The sequence below is a fragment of the Lutra lutra genome, chromosome 9 (assembly GCF_902655055.1).
Source record: "Lutra lutra chromosome 9, mLutLut1.2, whole genome shotgun sequence".
Classification (NCBI taxonomy): Eukaryota; Metazoa; Chordata; class Mammalia; order Carnivora; family Mustelidae; genus Lutra; species Lutra lutra.
In genome coordinates, this window is record NC_062286.1 from 132456673 (window position 1) to 132478869 (window position 22197).

The 22197-nt window shown below is 50.4% G+C and overlaps 1 protein-coding gene across 3 annotated transcripts in view; it reads right to left on the bottom strand.

Moving 5' to 3' along the window:
- The window catches only part of PTGIS (prostaglandin I2 synthase), a 42127-nt gene that overhangs the window by 15081 nt on the left and 4849 nt on the right, over positions 1 to 22197 (bottom strand). For all 3 annotated transcript variants that reach the window (XM_047745755.1, XM_047745756.1, XM_047745754.1), the window contains exons 2-6: positions 17929 to 18052; positions 15882 to 16060; positions 13160 to 13303; positions 8348 to 8499; positions 779 to 960 (exon numbers count right to left, since the gene is read on the bottom strand). In XM_047745755.1, coding sequence (XP_047601711.1) covers positions 779 to 960; positions 8348 to 8499; positions 13160 to 13303; positions 15882 to 16060; positions 17929 to 17958 — 687 coding nt within the window. In that variant the 5' untranslated portion in view covers positions 17959 to 18052. The remainder of the gene's footprint in view (positions 1 to 778; positions 961 to 8347; positions 8500 to 13159; positions 13304 to 15881; positions 16061 to 17928; positions 18053 to 22197) is intronic.

Here is a 22197-nt window from a genome sequence, read left to right on the forward strand (position 1 = left end):
ATTTTACATAATTCTTCAAAATGACTGTTCTGCATACTCCAAAAATGTCAAGGTCATGAAAAACAATGAAAGGCACAGGAACTGTTCCATATTGAAAAAAACTCAAAAGACAGAATGACTAAATGTACCATGTGATCCCGCATTGGCCATCGGACCAAGATGAGCCATAAAGGACATTACTGGGACAACTAGCAAAACAGGAAGAGGGACTGTCTATTAACTAACGATCCTGAATCTGGGTTAATTGTCCTGAATGTGATCATTGTACTGGGTTCTGGAAGGAAAAATTCTTGCTCCCAGGAACGTGTGCTCAAGTAATGAGGGATAAAGAGCCATGATGTCTGCAACTTATTCGCAAATGGTTCAGTAAAATAATCACAGTAGGACGGGGGTGGGGGGAGAAGGAGGAGGGGGGGGAGAGAGAACACATGCGATAAAATGTTCAAAACGGGGAAATCAAGGTGAAGTGTATGTAAGTCTTTATTAAACTAGTCGCACAGCTTTTCTCCCAGTTTGACCAACTAAAACCCAAACTGAACACTGAATGACCCATCCTATTGGTGCTAACGGTCTGGCAGTCTAGAAAGTCAGGGAACTGACGGCTGGGTCTGTGGTCACACACCCACACCCACACTCATGTGGACAAACGTTCACAAATGCACACATATATGTATGCGCACGGGTACACACACACACACACACGTGTGCCTGACAGCACACACAGGTGCTCACAGGCGCAGCCACACCTGCGCGGCCCCGCTCACACGCCCACACCCACCTGTGTGGCCCAGAGCTGTAGCACCATGGCCCGGGCCTGCATGTCCTCGGACGCGCCTGTCTCCTCCAGGTACTGCAGGTAACTCTCCAGCCAGCTGCTCCGCTGGGCCCGTGTGGCCAGCCTGGCCGGGGACAGCAGCTTCCATAGGCGACCTTTGACTCGGCACGCGTGGTCCTTGTCCCCTATGGGGCCAGAGCACAGAGGCTGGAGGTTACGGATCTCCCCCCAGCCCAGTCCAGGGCTACCCAGCCTGATGTCCCATGAGGTCAAGGGTCTGCTGGGTGTCACTTCTCGGGGATGGGGGAAGAGGCGCCAGGGAAGGCCTTGAAATGCTGAGCTGTTATTCTCTGTCTCCCTGGCCCCGGTGGACAGGAGTGAAGGGCTTGGTCGGTACTACTCGTCTCTGTGTCTCTAGCACCGGGCCCGCAGTCGACGCCCCATCAGTATGCCTTAGGTGAATGGTGCTTCTTACGCCGCAGGGGAAGGAACAGGGAACACAGGCAGCATTCTCCCTTCCCAGGCTCCAACCCCAGAGCAACGCCAGCCTGTGCTCATGGGGGGGACCCTATGAGCAGACTCAGCACGGCGGCATTCAGGAGACACTGGGAAATAATCTTACTGCCATCAGGTGGGGACAGATGGGTTTGGGGTCTCACACTCAACTACCTCCAGGGAAGGCAGGGAAGATAGATAAATGAGAGAGGAGGGCCAAGAAGGGGCCATGGGGAACAGGAGAAGGCGGGGTGTCTCTTCTTGGCCCCACCGGCCTGATGGAGAAACCTGGCCCAGCATGGCCAGGGAGGCTAAGTTTTCAGAAGATGATAAAACTCCAGATGTTCATATGGAATCTTCCCATTTTTTCAGGTTACTGTCTGAGCAAGAACTGTGCATCACGACGCGGCCACAAAAGCATCTCGGAAGGTCAGCTTTGGCCTGCGGATCGCCAGTTGGCGGTGACCATGAAACAAACACGGGTGGGGCACGCTCTGGAGGGCCGTGGTGGTGGTGGAAACCATGAACAGATCCAGATGGGTCCACAAGGGCAGACTGCCAAGGGTGTGAAGCTGGGTGCTTACTACGCATACGCTGTGTGAACGCTACAAGACGATGCTGTATTTACATGTGTGTATGCAAATGAAAGACTGGGTTCTTCCGAAATCGCCCTTCGGAAAAGCGGATGTTGCTCTGGATTGTTATAGGATTCCCAGGCACTAGGAATTTCTCACTGGCTGTTTGGAACCACAAAGCAGTGTCTCAGGAAGACCCATCTACCCAATGGTTCTAAACTGGGCTGTGTGTTACAGGGCATTTGAAAGGGTAGAAAATGTAGGCTCAACTTATATTAAACTATGCACATATTTTAAGCATCTTAGTTACATTTTCAAATACTCTGCCCCGTAGGCTGTCCTTGAACCTCTAGACCCTTTCAGGAGATACACCTTACAAGTGATACACTTCTCACCTTTCAGGTGATATACTTCTCAATTTAAAGCAATGAGACCAACTGTTCACCAACTACATTATCTCTCTGTGTTTCTTAACTTTGGGGGTCCTGGAGAATCACCCCAGAGCTTTGAAATCTCTGGATGCCCAGGTCCCACCACAGAACAATCTTGCCAGAACCTCGGGGGGTGGGACCCGGGCACGCAGAGGGTTTCAGCAGGTGAATGGAGGGTATAGGAAGTGTTGAAGTGGCCCTAGTTGATGCTCAGTCTGGCTGCTTAGAAGAATTATCTGATGAAAAAGCTAAAGAAAGCAGAGAAATGTAACACAGATTTGGAAATGACTGGCATTCTTTAAGGTCTGACACGCACTCTACACACCTTGAATATCACTGTCAACACAGCTTTTAAGGATGACTTTAGAAAGCAATGCAGTATGAAAAGACAATCAGTAGAAGGAGGGAAAATATTTGCAGATCATGGATTTGATAAGGGTACAGTATCCAAAATATATAAAGAACTCTTACGATTCAACAACAACAAAAATCCACCCCACCTCTCAACTCAAGTAAACAGGGATAGCTTGAGTTCCCATGCAAAGGGTTATGCAGGAATTGAATGTGTTAACCTATAAAGCACAGAGAGCGATGCCAGGCATAGGCCTAGTAAACAGTAGCTATATTATTAAATGAACTAATGAACGTTAGCAAATTATTAGTCCATGGAAAATATATTCACATACTGTTTCTATAATTAGGAACTAGTAGCTTGTGAAATAAACAACACAGAGTTCACAGCCAGGGAGACCCAGATAGAAATCCTAGCGCTGTTCCTTCCTAGAAAGATGATGTCGTGTAAATAATTTGGATCTCTGAGGCTCAGTTTTCCCATCTATAAAATGGAAGCAACCTAGCTCATGGGATTATCAGGAGGATATAAAAACACAGAATAGGGCACCTGGGTGGCTCAGTTGGTTAAGCAACTGCCTTCGGCTCAGGTCATGATCCTGGAGTCCCAGGATCAAGTCCCACATCAGGCCCTCTGCTCATCAGGGAGCTGGCTTCTCCTTCTGCCCCTCACCCCTTTCATGCTCTCTCTCTCAAATAAATAAAAACTTTAAAAACAAAACAAAAAAAAAACCACAGAATACACTTGGTACTGGTAGTGGCTTCGTAGGTCATGCTTGCTTCATTCTTGCCGTTATTCTAAGGTATCATCAGCCCCAGTGTAATGACTCAGTGCTGTGATTCAGAACAGCCAGGCCCGTGTAACTAGAAATGGCACTAGTTTCAAATCCCAGACCTCCGAGGCTGCGTGGCCTTAGCCAAGGCCCTGTCTACCTCTGCACCTCAGTCTCCCCATCTGTAAAACGAGGGGCTCAGACTAGAGTACCTCTCAAGTTTTTCCTCAGAAGCCTATTTGTTCCCCAGGAACCTGGGGGCACAGTCCAGAGAGGGACGTATCTTTAAAGTCTTGTGTTTTCCCTTTGAGATATATTAGATTTTTGCATTAGACTCTGTGATTCTTTAAAATCTCTGTGACTCCCCCCCCCAAAGCAATATTCAAAGAAAACAGGCCCTTCCCAAATAATCCGGTAAATTGAATGTTCCAGAATATTTAGCTAAGCTAAATATTTAATTTAGCTCTGTTTAACTGCCCCCAATTCCCTCTTGTATGAGAAGCACCAGACTCAGAGATCTAAGGTCCCATGAAGGGTCACTTTTCTTTTAAAATGTGTTTTATTTTTAATAGTGGAGGGGGAATAATACATGCATCTGGTGAAAAAAAGAAAGAAAGAAAGAAAGTAAGCAAGCAAGCAAGCTTCTCCGAGAGTTCCAGTGGGCATTTTCATACCACCTCAGCCTCCTCAGAAGCAAAAATCTATACGTGTTCCTACATTCTTAAAAAACAGGGATGTTGGGGGACTCCTGGGTGGCTCAGTTGGTTAAGCCGCTGCCTTCGGCTCAGGTCATGATCCCAGCGTCCTGGGATCGAGTTCCACATCGGGCTCCTTGCTCTGTGGGGAGCCTGCTTCTCCCTCTGCCTCTGCCTGCCACTCTGTCTGCCTGTGCTCGCTCTCTCTCTCTGACAAATAAATAAAAATAAAATCTTTAAAAAACAAAACAAAACAGGGATGTTGGGGCGCCTGGGTGGCTCAGTGGGTTAAAGCCTCTGCCTTCAGCTCAGGTCATGATCCCGGGGTCCTGGGATGGAGCCCTGCATTGGGCTCTCTGCTCGGCGGGGAGCCTGCTTCCTCCTCTCTCTCTGCCTGCCTCTCTGCCTACTTGTGATCTCTGTCAAATAAATAAATAAAATCTTAAAAAAAAAACAAAAAGAACAGGGATGTTAACTAAACTTATTTTGGTGCTCATTTCACAATATAAGTAAGTCAAGTGATGATGCTGTAGGCCTTAAACTTGTACAATGTTGTATGTCAATCCTAGCTCAACAAAACAGGAAACAAACAAATTAAAAAACCTCACAATATACCCACCTTTTTCTACCCCTTTTCCATAAGAGATTTCATCCTATCACAGCATATTCCGTTCTGCTTTCCAGGTGCAGTTCTCCTTCATGTGAATGCATAATTTATTTCATCAGTTCCTACTGGGGAACCTTTAGGCTGTTTGCAACATTTGCTATTATGAGCAACGGGGCAAGGAATATCTTTGTATGTTTCTAGGCATGTGCAAGACTTCCATGTGTAGTGGAAGTAGTGTAGTAGTGGAAGTTCAGGATCAAAGGAATGGGCCTTTCTGTTTTGATAGATTCTGCCAAATCACTGTTCCAAAGAGGCCGCACTCTTCGCAAGCCCAACAAGGTCTGGGGGCAGCGTTCTCCAGCCTCCAACCCCAAGATGAGAAACCTTCCCCAACACTGCCACCTGCTGCCCATATTGGGAAATGCAGCATTCCTATACTGAGAGCAGGGCTGCTCCCTGAACCACCCAGGGTCCCTGGGATCCTTTGTATGGAGGAATGGGCAATGGAGAGAAACCATTCCTTCCTGGAGAAGCAATGGGGGCTGGGATGTTTCGGGTGCCTTGTCAGGTGCTTTACACACAGGATTTTGCAATCAGACCAACTTTTCATTTTGCTGGTTCTGCCATCTCCCAGCTGTGTGTCCCTGACAAATGACTTTACCTCTCTGAGCCTCGGTTTCCCTACTTGCAAAATGAGTATAATAATGCCAACCTTCTAGCCTTGATGGCAGGATTCAATGACACAAGGAGCTGTCTCTAAAAGGATGCGAAGAGGTAACTCAGAGCGGAGAAGCAAACGGCTGTTTCATCACCGTGGTTGGGGAAATGTCCATAGAGCCAGATGCCCTTTTTTTCGCCCAACAGATTGCCAAGGTTTTAAAGGCTGATAACTGCTTGTTGACAAGGTTGTGGGGAAATGCAAATTAAAACAAGTTACCCGTCTCTGCCCATCAGATTGGCAAGCAAATAGAAAGACTGATAACATCTGGTGGGGAATGACCAGACTCCCTCCCTTCAGGCAGGAGTATGAATTGCTCCATGGTTTTGGACATGATGTGGCAGCAGCTAAGAAGAATTTTAATGTGTCTGCCCTTTGACGTGGCAAACCCACTTCCGGGAAACTGTCAGAGAGGAATAAACTCACCAGATGGTAGAGAAGATACAAGTACAATGAAATACTGTAATAGCCACACACACACATACAAGGAAACAATTATAAATATCCACTGGAGGGGGATGGCTGTCTAAATGCTGGCATGCAAGAATGCAAAGATGTCTCAATTCTTCCGCATGTGATTTTATATCCTTCTACTTTGTTAGAGTCTTTTTTGATTTATTTTTATCATGGATTTCCTGGGGTTTTCCCAGCATAACGTGACATCTTCTGCAAACAGGGACAGTTGACCTCTTCTCTACCCATTCTTATACCAGTAATTGATTTCTCTAATCTAATTGCATTGGCTAACACCACTAGAAGATGTTTGTGTTGACAGGGAAGAATTCACAGCTACAGTATTAGGTTAAAAAAATTAAATTGCAAACCATAGATATAATCCTTTTCTAAAATACACGGTGAAACTCTAGATATGTATATTTGTCTCATCGTAAAATGCAGTATTCCTATAAAACAGTGTGAAGGGGTATATACCAGCACGTTAACACTGGTTTCCACAAGAAGCTAGGCTTGGAAGAGTATTGTTACTCTTACTGTCGACATCTTTGAATTGTTAACCCCAATAATATTTCTTTCTTTCTTTTTAAAAAGATTTTATTTATTTATTTGAAAAAGAGCATGAGCGGGGTGGGCAGGGAGGGAGAAGCAGACTCCCCACCGAGTAAGGAGCCTGACATAGGGCTCTATCCCAGGACCTGAGCTGCAATCAGATTCTGAACTGACCGAGCCACCCAGGTGCCCCAAGAATGTTTCTTTCTTAATTTAAACAATCTAATATTAATTTTTATTTTTAAAAAATACATAAAGGAAATGGGGTCACAAGCTGTTGAGAGCACTGAATGACACCACATTTAACCTAGTATCTGGCTTATAGAAAGTCCTCAACAGAAAAGTGCTTTTTTCTTATTACCTCAGCTATTCCTAACAGTCAGCCTATCGGAAGATCCTGTTGTTTTTCCCATTTTACAGATGAGATCGCTGAGGAACAGGGGCTATATATAGGATCCAGTAAATCATCTCAAGCCACCTGAGCTGAGAGCCTGTCTCAGTCACTCCCTTCAACGGCCCCTCCGGAGAAAGGACCTGGGGCAAAAAGAAGCAACTTGCCCAAAGTCATCAGTGCAGAAACCCAACAGCAGGGATCTGAATCCAGGTTTTGCTGCAAGTATCTGAGTCCAGGACACAAATTATTTCTCTAACCTCCTGTGCCACTTGTCATACATGCAGTTTCCTAGCCTCCCTGGAGAGCGGGATGGGGCTTGGGGACTTATACCATTAACAAGGGCGCCAGGGGATTCTTCTCACTAGGTAGTTGGAGACCCAGTGGCCAGAAGACAATGCAGTCCAGTGATTCCCATGGCCCCAGGTACTGAATCCTGCCGGAACCTCTTTACCAACATTGAGTCCCCTTGGGAGCCACAAAAATAAATGGGGTGGGTTTTCACAAACCCAAGTGGAAATATTTGAGATGTAGCATTTCATGAACATGCTAAATGGTTGAACAATCCCTTCGGTGTGCAAGATCAACGTTGTTAAGGGCAGAGGGTTGATAACTAAGAGATATGAAGGCCACGAGAGACACAGACAAGAACAGCCTAAGTCACAACAGCCCCAAACTGGGAACGACCCCACATCCATCAACCAGGGAATGGACAAATCATGGTACATCACCCTAACAAAACGCTACGCTGCCATGAAAACGGACTACTGACCCACAAGGCAATCTGGCCGAAGTTGACAGACAAGAAGTTGAGTGACAGAAGCCAGACACAGAGGGGCACACATGGCCTGATTCTATTTATGGGAAGCTCAAGAAAGGTAAAACTAATCCGAGGTGAAAGGAACCCGTCCAGTGGCTTCCTCTGTGGGGTGGATATTGACTGGGAAAGGCCATGAAGCATTTAGATTTACCTCTCAGCTGTGCATTTAGGACCTGTGTGCTCTCGTCTATGAAAATTGTATCTCAGGGGCGCCTGGGTGGCTCAGTGGGTTAAGCCTCTGCTTTCGGCTCAGGTCATGGTCTCAGGGTCCTGGGATCAAGCCCCGAGTCGGCCTCTCTGCTCAGCGGGAAGCCTGCTTCTCCCTCTCTCTGCCTGCCTCTCTGCCTACTTGTGATCTCTCTGTCAAATAAATAAATAAAATCTTTAAGAAAAAAAAAAAAGAAAAAGAAAATTGTATCTCAGTAAAAAAAAAAAGTAACAGAAACCTTTACAAATAGAATAAAAATAACACACAAATAGGTGTTCAGGCCCTACCGCAGGCGTGCTGTATCTGCCAGGAACCCCAGCTCTGGCCTGCACCCTGCCCCCCACCATATGCCCTTGCATATGCCCAGTGACAGGGATCTCACTGCTTCCCTGGGTGAGAGAATGTCCTTCCTCTTAGGTTGTCTGTGATGCTTCACCTGGAGCGTGGGCTCCCTGAGTCCCTCAGTCTGCCCCACCACCCACCACGGCTCCCGCGGTGCTTACCCACTGAAAGGGAGCCACGTGCCAGTTTGGGGAGCAGGAGATCGAGCTGGCGGAAGGTGTGGAAGACATCAGCTGAGTGGGCGCGGTCCTGGGCCTGGCTCTCATGGGTACGCGGCAGAGCTTCGACTCCGTACAGAGTCAGGTAGCCGGCTCTGTGGGCAGCAAACAGTGGGTGAGGGGGTCCTCCTTGGGCACACTGGCGAAACCTTCCCGCAGCGGCTTGCGTTTTTTCATGCATGTAGCTAACGAGCACCTGCTTTTCCTGCTTTACGCCGGACTCTTCTATACCAGGAAGTTAGCAATGGAGAAAACAGACAGAGCACTCCAGCCCTCAGGGGGTGACCCCCCATGCGGAACACAGACAGCTGGCAATAGAGTACGTGAACAAGTCCTACCTGCTGGTGCTCAGAGATGAGGACAAACGAAACTGGCTGGAATGCGGGGTGGGGGGGGCAGTGAAGAGTGAAGCGGGGGCGGCTCAGAGTATGAAGAGCAGAGAGGGGGGTTCAGGGCAACACCCCGAGCCAGGAAGCAGATGCAGGGTAGAAGAGCAGCGAGGAGGCTGGTGAGGCTGGAACGGAGGGACTGAGGGGGCAGCAGGACAAGATGGAGGCACCGATCAGGAAAAGAGGCTATTGACCCTACAGATGAAGTCAGGGCAGGCTTCCTGGAGGAGGCAAAGTCTGAGCTGAGTAGGGAGAAGGGTAGACGAAGGGGTGCGGGCCAAAAGCACAACCTGGGCCAAGGTTCAGAACTGAGGGGGCAAGCATGGTCTGGTCAGAGAGCTGCTAGGTGTCACTGGCCCAGGCACTGGAGCTGGGATGTGGGGGACAGCACGGGAGCACCAGGGGGGTGGCGGGGCTGGTGATGCAGGGCAGGGCAGGGGGCTGGGTGGCCACGGGGAGAAGTCTGGGCTGGACCTGAAGGGTGCTGGGGGTCTGAACAGGAAGGACAGGGCCTGGAGGGGTGTGGACAAAGGATGAGACCCAGGAGAGAGTATGAGCACACACGCTGACCACAGGAATGCTCTTAAAGAAAATGTTTTCTCCACCAGCCACTTGTAAATGTTCCAAAAGCCCAGCCCCGCTGGCTTCCGTCCTGGGAGAAAAGCCACAGGTTTTCACTTTTTCCATGCGGTAGGAGAGACTGGCCTTCTGCAGAGATGCCCTGACCTGTCCCCCCATTAGCTGCTGCTCATCCCTGATCTCCTAGGAGAGGGACTTCCCGAGGGTGGAAGCAGGAATGGGGGGGTGCCAGGGAGGCCGGTCTAGAACTCCGCTGTCCCTCATCTGTGCAGTGAGGGCTCCGAGCAGATCTTCTATCAATATTCAAAGGAGGGATAGACGGATGGGTCGGAGGCTGTGTGAATAGACGGGTGGGTGGCTGGCTGGCTGGATGGTTGGGAGACAGGGAGGGTGGGTGGTTGGATGGGTTAGAATTTGATCCTAAGAACATGATCTAGGGAGAAACTGTAGGGTCATCCTGATTCTGAGCTCAGTCACCCAGGCTACTCCTGTACCACCTTTCCTCTGCATCCGTCTCCCTCATCCGGCCTGGCTTCCATGCCCCACAGAGATGGAAAGCTCACAACCGACCCATCCCACTGTTCTAAGACAGCAACGCTTCCTTTGGAAGAGCGGATCCTCCCAGGCTCGCACCTCTGCATCCTACTCGTCCCAGGGCCCCTCCAGTCACATGAGGCCCCGGGACCCTGTTCTCCAGACCAGTGCCCCCAGTTTCCTTCCAGCAGAGTTGTAACGGTGCAACTCGCAAACTGGATTCAGCCCACTGACATGTTTGGTTTGGTGAATAGAGTTTTCCTACAAACAAACTGAACGACTGGGAAAACCTCACAAAATCTGGATGCCCTCTCTTATCTCATGTCGGAAGAGGACCCCCTCCAAAACCTGCAGTCCTGCCTGGTAACCCTGGGCAGCCATGGAGTCATGGCTGCTGCCCTTATCCTGGAGCTGGGTCAGCCAGCCCTGTGGTCTCTGGTTCCGTTTGCACCAGTGTTTTCCTTAAAACAGAGAACCATTTTCCTGTGTGTGTATATATACATATTTCTATCAAAAATAACCCCAGTAAAACCTAAGAAGGCCATGAGGTTTCCCACTGTGGAAGGGAGGGTCCCTCCTGTGGCACCTGCACATCAAAGGGACCAGGACAAGGCGGCCGACAGAATAAATCGTGGTGCGTAAACACACACGACCTGTAGGTGGTGCTAGAAGTCAGGAAGAAAAAACCGGCAGGGAGCTAGGTGAGGAGTGGGGGCCATCCTATGAATTGGGTGTCAGGGAGTGGCCTCTGCGAGGAGATATCACTTGGCACATGAATGAAGTGAGGTGAGAGCCATGCGGACGTGTAGGGAACAGCATTCTTTGCACAGAAAGTGCAAAGCCCTTGTGGCAGGACGTGTGCTGGGCTGCGGCTGATCACACAGGAAGATGGAGCCACGGTGAGAACTTTGGACAGGACTGACAGAGACAGGAGAGCCATAGGACGGGTTGGAAGGCCTAAGTGGTGGCAGCTCATGGTTTGGGGCCACACGAGCCTGCACCTCCTGTCATCCAACTCAGTCGTTCCCTTCCTATCTCAGGGGCTGCAGATGGCACCCAGAAGGCCAAGTCCACCAGGCCAAGAAACAGAAGCTCCAGGCCAGGCCTCAGATCCTGAAGACAGGGATCTGTCTACATGTGATTCCCTCTACTCCCCACCTCCACATGCACAGGGTGTTACCATGGGTGTAAACAGACTCGGCTGCCCCCACACTGCACCCACGTCCCCCAAGGGCACAGCCTCCCTGCCTTTTCTCAACCAAGGACATAGGGTGACAGGAGCCAGGAGCTGTGGGAGATGCCCTGCTGTGAACCTGCTGTGTGGTTTTAGCTGCTCCTCTCTGGGCCTCAGCCCCATTCCCCGCAATCCCACAATGACAAGGTGGACTGCACCAGCATCACCCAGACAAATTAAAGCCCTTGACGGTGCTCGCACCACTCCAGGGTGACAGGAGAAAGACACGGACCACTTATACAGCAAGGGTGTGCGTGAGAGTGGGGACCCTGCCGGGCTGCCTGGGTGGCTCTGTCGCCTGGGCGACTGGCTCTTGATTTCAGCTCATGATGATCTCAGGGTCGTGGGACCGAGCCCCGCATCAGGCTCCGTGCAGAGTGTGGAGTCTGCTGGAGATTCTCTCTCTCCCTTCAACCTTCCCCCCACTTGCTCTCTTTCTTAAATCAATCAATAAATAAAATCTTTATTTAAAAAAGTGCAGGCTCTATAGCCAGCCCCACCAGGACCCCAAATGATGGGACTCTGGGCAAATGTCTTAGGCTCTCCCGGCCTTAGTTTCTTCATCTGTCGAATGGGGTTTGTAAAGTTCCAGCCTCATGGAGCTGTTGTGAGGGTGAAAAGTGCTAACACACATTGAGCCTACATGTGAACACATACATAGGTGTCATAAATGTACCTGTGTGCTCAGATGTGTCAGCGAAGGCCTGTCCCTTATTCTGAAATCGTGTCTCTAATTTTTTTGCAGTAGTTGAAATGGTCTTTGGTTTCTGAAATGCTGGTCAGTTACTGGTACTACCAGAAATCCATGGACTATCCTTCCAGCTCTTTCCTGTTGCCTGTGCCCATGCTCCCCGACCCCCCTCCCATCAAATCCTCAGCAGGTCCTACCAAGTCCATCTGTCCCCCAGAACTACCACTTGTCGCCATTTCCTGGTCACCTCCAGGTCCAGACTCCTGTTCTCTCACCTAGCCAACATCAACAGCCTCCTAACATGAACCTTCTGCCTCTACAGCCACAACCACCACCCCCACCCCGCCCAACCAAGCTTGGTCTCCGTCCGCAGCCAAAGAGAGCTTTAAAACCCAAGCCCAATCATGTCACGCCCCTGCCCAAACCCCCAGTGTCACTCATCTTACTTAGAATAAATTCCCAAGCCCTTCCCCGCCTTGAAGCTCAGTGAGACCCGGTTTCCCAAAGCCAAGTGCCCTGACCTCTTCTTAACCGCATTGCCTCGGTCGCTGGGCTCAGCTGCACTGGCCCTCTGGCCAAGCATCCTCCTACCTCCACCACTCTGCACCTGCTGACTCCTTTGCCTACAATCTCAGCAGAGGTGGGTGGGGGGTGGGGGGTAGCACTTGTAGCAAGCCCCCAACTCTGAGGCCAGACGCTCGGAAAAGGCCTCCTTTCCAGTCTGGTCGAAAGAGCCCCCTAGGCACTCTCGCCCCATCTGCTGCTCTCTGCTGCCATGTTTCCCCTCTTGGACGCATCCGTCTTTATTTACTGGTTTGTGATCTGTCTCTCCAGCTCCTGTCAGCTGTATGAGTTTCAGGTGTTGTTTCCCCCCTGCTGTATGCCTGGAGCTTGGAATCGTGTCTGCCACTGCCGAAGGAAGGGACGTTGGATAGTGTGGTGTGTGATCTGAGTTTACAAGATCTGGTAAAAAAAATTCAAGTCCTGGGTTGGTCTCCAAAATACTGTTTTCCTGGTCTGTGAAGTCCAAGGTTTGGAAGCCACGGGACAAGACGGTCTCTAAAACCTTGATCTGCTATTCCCGCTCCGGACCGTTGGCAAGGTCCCTCTCCCTGACCCGGGTGAGCCTCCTTTTCAACTCATAGCCTGAGCCAGGTAAACTCCTGGGATCCCAGATACAACAGGTCATCTTACAGTCTTTGCTTTGCGTGTCCCAAACTGCTTCCTTACCCATAAAGTCTTCATGGCTCCTGTGGCCACTATCAGTGGCTGACCCAGGTCCGGGCAGCTGGGCTCCATTCCCGAGATGGGGAGCCACCCTGGCTCACCTGAGCAGGCAGCTGTAGGAGAAATCGAGGAGACCCATCTCGTGCCAGCCACTGGCCGCTTCTGAGGTGTCACCCAGCAGGATGGTGCGGAGGTTGCTATACATGGCGTCCGTGAGTGCCTGGAGGTCTCTGTGAAGGAGGGTCCTAAGGCAGGGAACAGAGTAAAGGTACAGCCTCTGAAGGGGAACGTGCACACAGGTGCCCCCCATCCTCAAACCTTAGGGTCCCAGGGCTCTGGTTCCTCATTGGCAATGGGGGCCTATGGACAATTGGCATAAATATATTATTATTATTATTATTATTATTATTACTACGATCATTGTCAATAACAATGACAGTGGCAGTTGCTTTTTATTGTGCCAAGTGTCATGATCTCATTTCATCTTTTGACAACTCTAGGGATCCCAGGTACTACCATGCCACCCATTTTACAGACAGAGAAACTCAGGGACAGAGAAGAATGCAACTTTCCTGAGGTCACACAGCCAGTAAGCGATGAAGCTGGGATTGAAACCCTGGTTTACCCGACCCCAGAGTCTGAACTCCTGACCATGACAGTCTGTCCCTCCTTAGGACACACAAGCTCAGATAAGGAACCCGCACACTTCTGGAGGAGAGAGAACTAGCCAGGGAACTCTTTTCTCCTTGAGATGTGAAGTTAGTGACACCTGTTTGAGTAAAGCATCCCCCTGGCCAAGGACTGCTAAGACATGACCCTGAATGAAGGCGACACGAGGAATCAGGTCGCCTGAGCTGGTGACCTGGTCTCACCACGTGTGCCTAGGAGCCTTGCAGGGTGTGCGGCTAAAGCAGAAGCCCCTCTGTACTGAGCCTCCACAGCCAAGGCTGAGCCTGTGATTAGAAGCCAACCGAAGGTAGGATCTTGTGTCTGAGGTGAAGGCCGCTTTGGAGCATGCGCAGGCATCTAGACCAGAAAAGGTCACCCCCCACCCCGCATCCTCCACACCCCCCCGCCAAGCCCACAGTGTCCACTTAACATGGCAGAAAGAACATTTCACAGAGACACCTCGAGGCAGCACCGAAATAGGCCCAGTGTGCTGACCCCACCTGCCCTCTGTCCCCACCTGCTGTTCGGAATCAGGGTGGACCCCTATAGATGGAGAAAGCCACTGGATTCTAGATTAACTCAAGAGGGGAAAGCCTCCCAAAGGGTTCCACAAACTCCCAGGAAATATAAGCTTTTGGATGTTCAAGTTGAAACGTTGTTGGAGACACGAGAGACATGACACAGGTGAGATAACGTGTGAAAGGGCTTACTGCCGTGCCTTGCACATGGTAAGTGCTGGATAAATGGGAGCTGACCTAGTGATTGACCTTGACCCACCGGTGACCCAGACCCCACACTAATGGAGACAGTAGCCCTTAACAGACGTGGGAACTATGCCCAGAAGACCACATGCTGGCTGATGGGGAATTCCCAGGAACACTCAGGGCAGACAGTGGAGGAAATTCCCAGGATCTCTTAGCACAGACACTGGAGGAAAGTGGAGGCCTCCCTGGGTAGGGGGGCAGAATGCAGAGAACTGGGGATTCTTACTGCCAATGGGACCTGATGGTCCCCCTAGAATGTCAGGACTGAGGACACTTGGGCTCAAAAATATTCTTAGCAGCCACCCCACAAAGCCAAGGTCAGACTGGGAATCGCCTCTCACTGAGGTTCACGTCACACTCTGGCTTTCCTCAGCTTTAGCAGTCCTGCAAAACCCATTCTAGATGCTTTTCCTAACCCCAGGAGGCTATCCTTCCTGGAGACAGACCACTACGAATCACCATCAGACTGCGTGAACTCTAGCAGACCCAGAGACTTCTTTCCTCAGTATGTCAGCTGGAGGGGACTAGGCTATGGAGTCTGCAAACCTGAGTTCAAATCTCGGGGGTGCCATCTGCTAATGGTGGACTGTGGGTAAGTCACTTTACTTCCCTGAGTCTGTTTCCTCAACTGTAAGATAGGGATGAAAGTACCTATCTCTTGAGGCAACGGCACAGAGAGTAAAGCGTTCCTAGCGAATACCAGCATATGGTAGGCAGGTCGACATCGTGGTGCAGCCCTGCCCCGCATCTAGACGGTGACTGGCGTACAGTAGGTCCTCAGATATTTGCAGACATAATGAATGCAGAATAAATGTGCTCACATATCCTCTTGTTGACAGAATGATTCCTGTGTTTTAGGACTGGCACCACTTTCTTGCTGTGTGACCTAGGGCAAGTCACTGCTCCTCTCTGGGTCTCAGTGTCCTCGTCCAAAAAGTGGGGGCTGTGAGTGACCTACCCTCCAGCATCGCTGGGAAAGCTAATGAGATCACAGAATATGGACTCAAAAATAATAATCACCTCACCCACTTCCCTTCCTTTTACAATGAGGAAACAGAGGCTCAGAGAGGGCAAGGGACTTGCTCAAAGTCACACAGTTAGGAAGTGATCAAGCTGGGATCTGAATCCAGGTCTGGCTGACCCAAACCCCGGTCTCCTCCTACTGAAATCAGTCCCGCCTCCGAAAAGGAATAAAGATGAAAGCAGCCTTTCTTCTGCCTAATTCTCTTGGGCTATTATTTGTTTTGTTTGTTTGTCTTCTCCGAACAAAATGCCATTACTGGATGCCTGTTGCAGAGATGAACTCGGGCCACACGGCACCTGGGCTACCCAGGCAGAAGCCCATCAGCCCCTCCACGGCCCCCCATAGGCCCCATCTCCAGCCACTCACGGTTTCATCTTGGCCTTTTCATCACTGGGGCTGTAATGTGGGAGTTGCACATCGAAAATCCTCTCCATGAGGAAGACAGCATAGGTGTGGAAGTCCAGCTTGCTACGAGGCTCCCACACCACCGCGTCATAGGAGTGGGGGTCCAGGAGGACGGTGACATACCTGCCCCCGACCAGCACCTGTGGGAGGTCAGCAGGGACAGAGTGAGGAGAGCCGCTATGAAGGACAGCAGCTCTCAGGGCCTGGGGCCCACCTTGTGCTAGACACTTAACACACAGCCACCCTTCATGATGACCCTATGAGGTTGGGACCACTGATGGCTGGAAACTGAGGCTTAGAGAAGGCACGGGATGTGCCTGAGACGTGGTAGAGTGAGGACAGCCACTGGCTTTTCTGCATCACAGGTTGTGCTCTTAACCACCTCGCTCTTAAGCACCTCTCATCATTATCTCGGTTACTGCCGGATCCCCAGCCCCCAGGGCAGAGTGTGCCCCCCAGAAGGCAGCAGATGGATGCTGTGTGCATCTTGGGTAGGCAGACGGACGGACGGATGAAGGGATGCTGTTGGGTTCAGGCTAGCGGACGTGCCAGCAGTACCTGCTTCTGTGGGAGGCTATGCTGCCCAAGAAGGGAAGGAGCCATGGAGAGCTGTAAGCCTGTAATTAACAAAGGAAACGGCATTCTTCCCTCAAACATCTGCTGGGGCGGGTGGGGGGGAGTCGGGGGGGTCACACAATCCTAACCACCCACTGCCTTGGCCCCTGTTTCCAAAGTGTGATCTGGGAGTCACGTTAATCAAACTCTTATAAAATACAGACCATCGGGTCATGAACTCAGGGTCATAAGATCAAGCCTCGCATTGGGCTTTGTGCTGATTCCCTCTCTCTCTGTCCCACCCCCACCCGCTAAAATAAGTAAATAAATCTTTGAAATATAGGCCAATATCCAAGAAAATATGCTGTTGAACAGATTGTTAGATGGGTGGGTAAACAGAAGGATGTCGTCAGTGAATGTATGTTGGATGGAAAGATGAATGCAGGAGTAGCTAAAGGTTAGCTGGAAACTAAAAGTCTGAATGTATGTTGGGTACACAATGGCAGGGTCCTCAGTGGATACTGGGTAAAAGGATTGAAGGATGAATGCTGGATGGGGGGAACTTGAAAGGACACATGGAAAGTAGATGGATGTGTTGGTTGTTTGGATGTTGAGGGGATGGATGGATGGATGGATGGATGGATGGATGGATGGAGATATAAATAGATGCACACAGAGTGTGCAGACATTGGATACTGGATGGATAGGTAACTAGATGTTAGGTTAATAGTGGCAGATGGACAGGAAGATGGGTAGATAAAAGGAAGTTGGTAGAAACTGAACATATGGAGGTTGAGTCAATTAACTGCCTGACTCTTGATCTTAGCTCAGGTCTTGATCTCACAGTTGTAAGTTCAAACCCCGCACTAGGCTCACCCAAAAAAAGATACTGAATGTCTAGATAAAAACTGGATAGATGTTAGGTACATGAATGGAAGGATGCTAGATACATTTGGGTAGACAGATTAAAGGTTGGATGATGGATAAGTGGATGGATAGACAGATGTTAGATAGATATATGGAAAGATGGGTGAATGGATAGAGGTTTGATGGAAACGGAGTACATGAATGAGGGTTTAGTGGATATTAGGATGGAAGGATGCTGCTTATATACTGAGTAGACAGGAAGATGGATAAATGTTGGATGGATGGATGGTTGTTGGGTAGATGGAAGCTGGGTGGATGGATAGGGGTTGGCTGGATGGACATACAAGAACTGGACATCGAATAACTCAATGATGGGAAGATGCTAAAGGGACAATGAAGGAACGGATGTTAGTTAAGTGCCAGCTGTACAGTTGGATGGAAAAATGGATAGAAAGTTGGTAGGACCAGTGGATGGGTGTGTTTAGTGTATGGAAGGATGTAGAAGGAATCTGCGAACACCAGGTATGGCCAGCCCAGCTGCTCATCTCCTTCCCTTCCTGCCCCTAGAGGCACAGGAGGCACTTACAGTAAAGATATCACCATGCTTCTTCTTCATCCTAGTGAGGAAGCTGGCAGCATCTTTTCCAAACTCCAACGCATGGCCCAACCAAGGGATACTGCCCAGGTCCAGGGGAGGCTCGCCAGGTCGCCTGCAGAAGCCACATTACTTATCACCATTTGATTAAGCAGGGAAGAAGACAAAGAGAGTGGGGCATGGGGTGTGATTTTTAAGTAGAGAGGGCAGAGCAGGGTTCCCTGAAATATTTGAGAAAGACCTGAAGGCGGTGAGGGAAGGAGCCACATAGATATCTGGAAGAAGAGCCTTCCGACAGAAGGAGCAAGTGCAAAGGCCCTGAGGCTCCATCATGCCTGGTGTGTTCCTAGAACAATAAGTAGACCAATGTGGCTGGATTGGAGGGAGCAAGGGTAAACAGCAGAAGCTGAGGCCAGATTGGTAATGGATGCCAGACCATGCAGGGGTCTGGATGCACTTGTGAGGACTTTAGCCTCTCCTCTTGAGTGAGGTGGGAGCCCCGGGAGTCTCGAGTAGCAAAGGGACATGATTTGACTTAGGCTTTTTTTTTTTCTCTTTCCAGAATCCTTTTGGCTACGAGTAGAAGATGGATTACAGGGGACCAAGAGCAAAAGCTGGGTGACCAGTAGACCTTGGTACATGTTAGGAAGTCCAATCACTTCCCTGTGGGTGCGAGAGCTTTCTAGAACTCAGTAGTACAAGGATCCAGAGCTCTCTGCCTGAACCATCCTGGACAGGGCTTTGGTCACCTCATACTCCCTGTCATGCCCACAGGGAAATGTCAAGACTGGGGAGTGGCAGAAGATAGTGGAAGGACTAGCCTGATCACTGACCCCCGGCCGCCCCTGGCCCACCATCCTCTGGGGGAGGGGCTGTTAGCTAGGGAGATCTACGTCACCACCATGACTGACCCAGACTAGAAGGAGTGTTCTCATCTTAGAATTATCAGGACCACAGGGATGCAGAGAGCTCCTGGTCTGCTGAATGACTGAGTCATCCCATCTCTGGTCACCGTGGAGTCATTTACTCACTCAGCAAATACTAACTAGGGAGCAGGCGCCGCTCTGCATGCTGGAGATACAGCCGCGAGCGGAGAGGCAAGGTGCCTGACTTCACGGAGCTTCCATACTCATAAGGAGAGGCAGACAGAAAGAAAAAAAAAAAAGCAAAAGCATTTCAGGGAGTGGGAAGTGTGATAAGATAAAGGACATATAACTCGGGGCGCCTGGGTGGCTCAGCGGGTTAAAGCCTCTGCCTTCAGCTCAGGTCATGATCCCAGGGTCCTGGGATCGAGTCCCACATCGGGCTCTCTGCTCAGCGGGGAGCCTGCTTCCTCCTCTCTCTCTGCCTTCCTCTCTGCCTACTTGTGATCTCTGTCTGTCAAATAAATAAATAAAATCTTTAAAAAAAAAAAGGACATATAACTCAACAGTAAAAAGACAAATAGCCACCATAGCTCCGAAAGGCGCCCCACTCTTGATTTAGGCTCAGGTCGTGATCTCAGGGTCATGAGATCGAGCCCTGTGTCAGGCTCCACACTGGGCGTGGAGTCTGCTTGGGATTTTCTCTCTCCCTCTCCCTCTGCCAATCCCCCAGCTCACTCTCACGCTCTCTTAAAAAAAAAAAAAAAAAAGGACAACCCAATTTTAAAATGCACAGAGGATCTAAATGGACAGTCCAGTCCCCCAAAGAAGAGGTACGATCGGCCAGCCAGCACACGAAAAGATGCTCAACGTCCTGAGGAACGGGGGAAATGCAAAACCACAGAGCGGGTCCCCTTCAAGCCAAGGTGGCTGTAATCCAAGGAAAAACGAGGAAAGTAACCACGGGCGAGGACAGGGAGAAATGGGGACACTCCCCTATTTCTGGTGGGATGTAAAATGGGGTGGCTGTTTCAGAAACTCGCCTGGCAGGTCCTCGAAAGGTTAAACAGAGTTACTGTACGAGTGCACCCCAAGGAGCTGAAAACGGAAGCTCAGGAACAACCTCAGATGCTAGTGTTCATGGACGCGTCATGCACAGCAGCCAAAAGAGGGAGCCAACGCGGGAGTCCCATCGGCTGATGAACGGAGAGACCAAATACGGGTGCCCGTGCCACGGACGGGTCCTTAGCCACAAAGAGGAACGAAGTACTGATTCACGCCACAGTTTGCAAGAACCTCTAAGCCACCATGCTAAGTGAAAGGAACCAGACACCAAAGGTCACGTACCGTATGATCTATTTCCATGGAATGTCCAGAAAGGTCACCTCCATAGAGATGGGAAGGAGATTAGTGGTTGCCGGGGATGGAGGGGAGGGGAGAATGCAGAGTGAGTGCTAATGGGGATAGAATTTCTTTTAGGGATGACAAAAAATATCCTGGAGTTAGGCGGTGGTGATCATGGCACAACCTTGTGGCTGTTCTAAAACCCACTGAGCTGTATACTTTAAGAGGCTGAATGGTAGAGTATGCAAATTATAGGTCCTTAAGAAAGAAGGGTGATAGGACACAATGAGGGGGACTGGTTTAGAGAAGGAGTCCGGGAAGGCCTCCCCACGGAGGTGCCACGTGAGCAAAGACCAGCAGGATGAGAAGGGAGTGCAGTGGAAGAGTGGGGAGAAGAGGCTTTCAGGCAGTGGGAACAGCAAGTGCAAAGGCCCTGGGGTGGGAGCATGCCTGTGAGGCTTTCAAGGAAGCAGGAATCAGTGTAGCTGTAATGGAGAGTGTGGGGGTTGAGAGGCAGGACATGACCCATGGCCAGAGTCAGGCTTCCACCAGGGTGCCATAGGGAGCCCCTAGAGGTTTGGAAGTGGGAGCTGGGAAGTGATGAAGTTATGCTTTAAAAAGTCTCAACACAAGGGCGCCTGGGTGGCTCAGTTGGTTAAAGTGGCTGCCTTCAGCTCAGGTCATGATCCTAGGGTCCTGGGTTCAAGCCCCACATCGGGTTCCTGCTCAGTGGAGAGCCTGCTTCTCCCTATTCCTCTGCCTGCTGCTCTGCCTACTCTCTATCTCTCTGTCAAATAAATAAAACCTTAAAAAAAAAAAAAAGTCTCAACACAGAGACTACTGTGATCAGCCAGGGGAGCAACAATGGAAGTGGAGGTGAGGCTAGCATCCGGCTCCCCTACTTCCAGGACGGGGGGCTTTTCTTCCCCCAAGACATCTTTGGGGGTAGGGGCAGGGCTAGAGCTTCCTTTCCTTGCTCTTTGTCCAGGCTGCTGCCAGAACTCTCCCACAAGTCAGGTGTTATTTCTGGCAACTTCCATTGTCCCCCCAGAAAAGTCCCAAGGAGGCTCAGACAAAGGCAGGAAGCTGGGAGCCCAGGCGTCTGACTCCTGATGTGGTCACTGGCTCTCAGAGGCTGGGCTCTGAGTCCAGCTCCAGCCCAGGCCACATTCCAGGGTGACTCAGCCGTCAGCTAGCAGAGATGAAGGAGGCTCTATTTTGGGGTCTGCGGTCTCTAGCCTCAACCACTGACACTCTCACTATTTTGAGGCACTGCCAGGCCCTGGGGAGTGCTGGACCCTCTCATCCCCAGCTCCTGCCCACACAGCCTGCCCTTCCTGTTTCAGATTCTGGGACACCTTTTCTGACCACCACCCCCCCTCCCGCCCCAGCTTTAATTCCCATCACATGGGTTCCTCCCAGACTGCCCACTCCTCACTCACAGACTCCATTGCCAGCCTCGCCACCTGTCCCATCTCTCTCCCACTCAACACTCTGCAAATAAGGGGAGGGAGTTAAGGATGCGTATCACCCCCGCTTTGTGCCCTCAAGTATTATACCTACACGGGACGGAAGTTCCACCAAAGTAGACACCTGTCGTTGACCCCAACACTTACATCAGTGCCTGGCACAGAGCAGGCGTCTACTACATATGTGTCAAATGCATGATTCATGTATACAGTTGGTGCTCAAAGAGCAGCACCTGCCCCCTAGAGTTGCTGAGGGAGTCAAGGGACTCCAGATTGCCCAGAGCAGAGGCTGTGTCACTCAGCTGTGCCGTGTGGGTAGACTTCCTCTCTATCCAGTAGTGTGCCTCCATTCAGAGCCTTGGGCTCTGGGACGATTTCCTGGGGGGGGCAGCGGGGGGCTGGTTTCCGCCACCTGAGCTTCCACTTAAAGTGCTGGACCCATCCTTTCCCAGGACTCACGCACAAGCTGTCTGCCGTTAACACCTTTCGGCTTCCCACCTCCTGCCCCTTGCCTCCCACTGTGTAGAAAAAGCATGTGGCCATTTTGCTCTAGTTTTTGTCTTCCCGTTTTTGTAACTGATAGA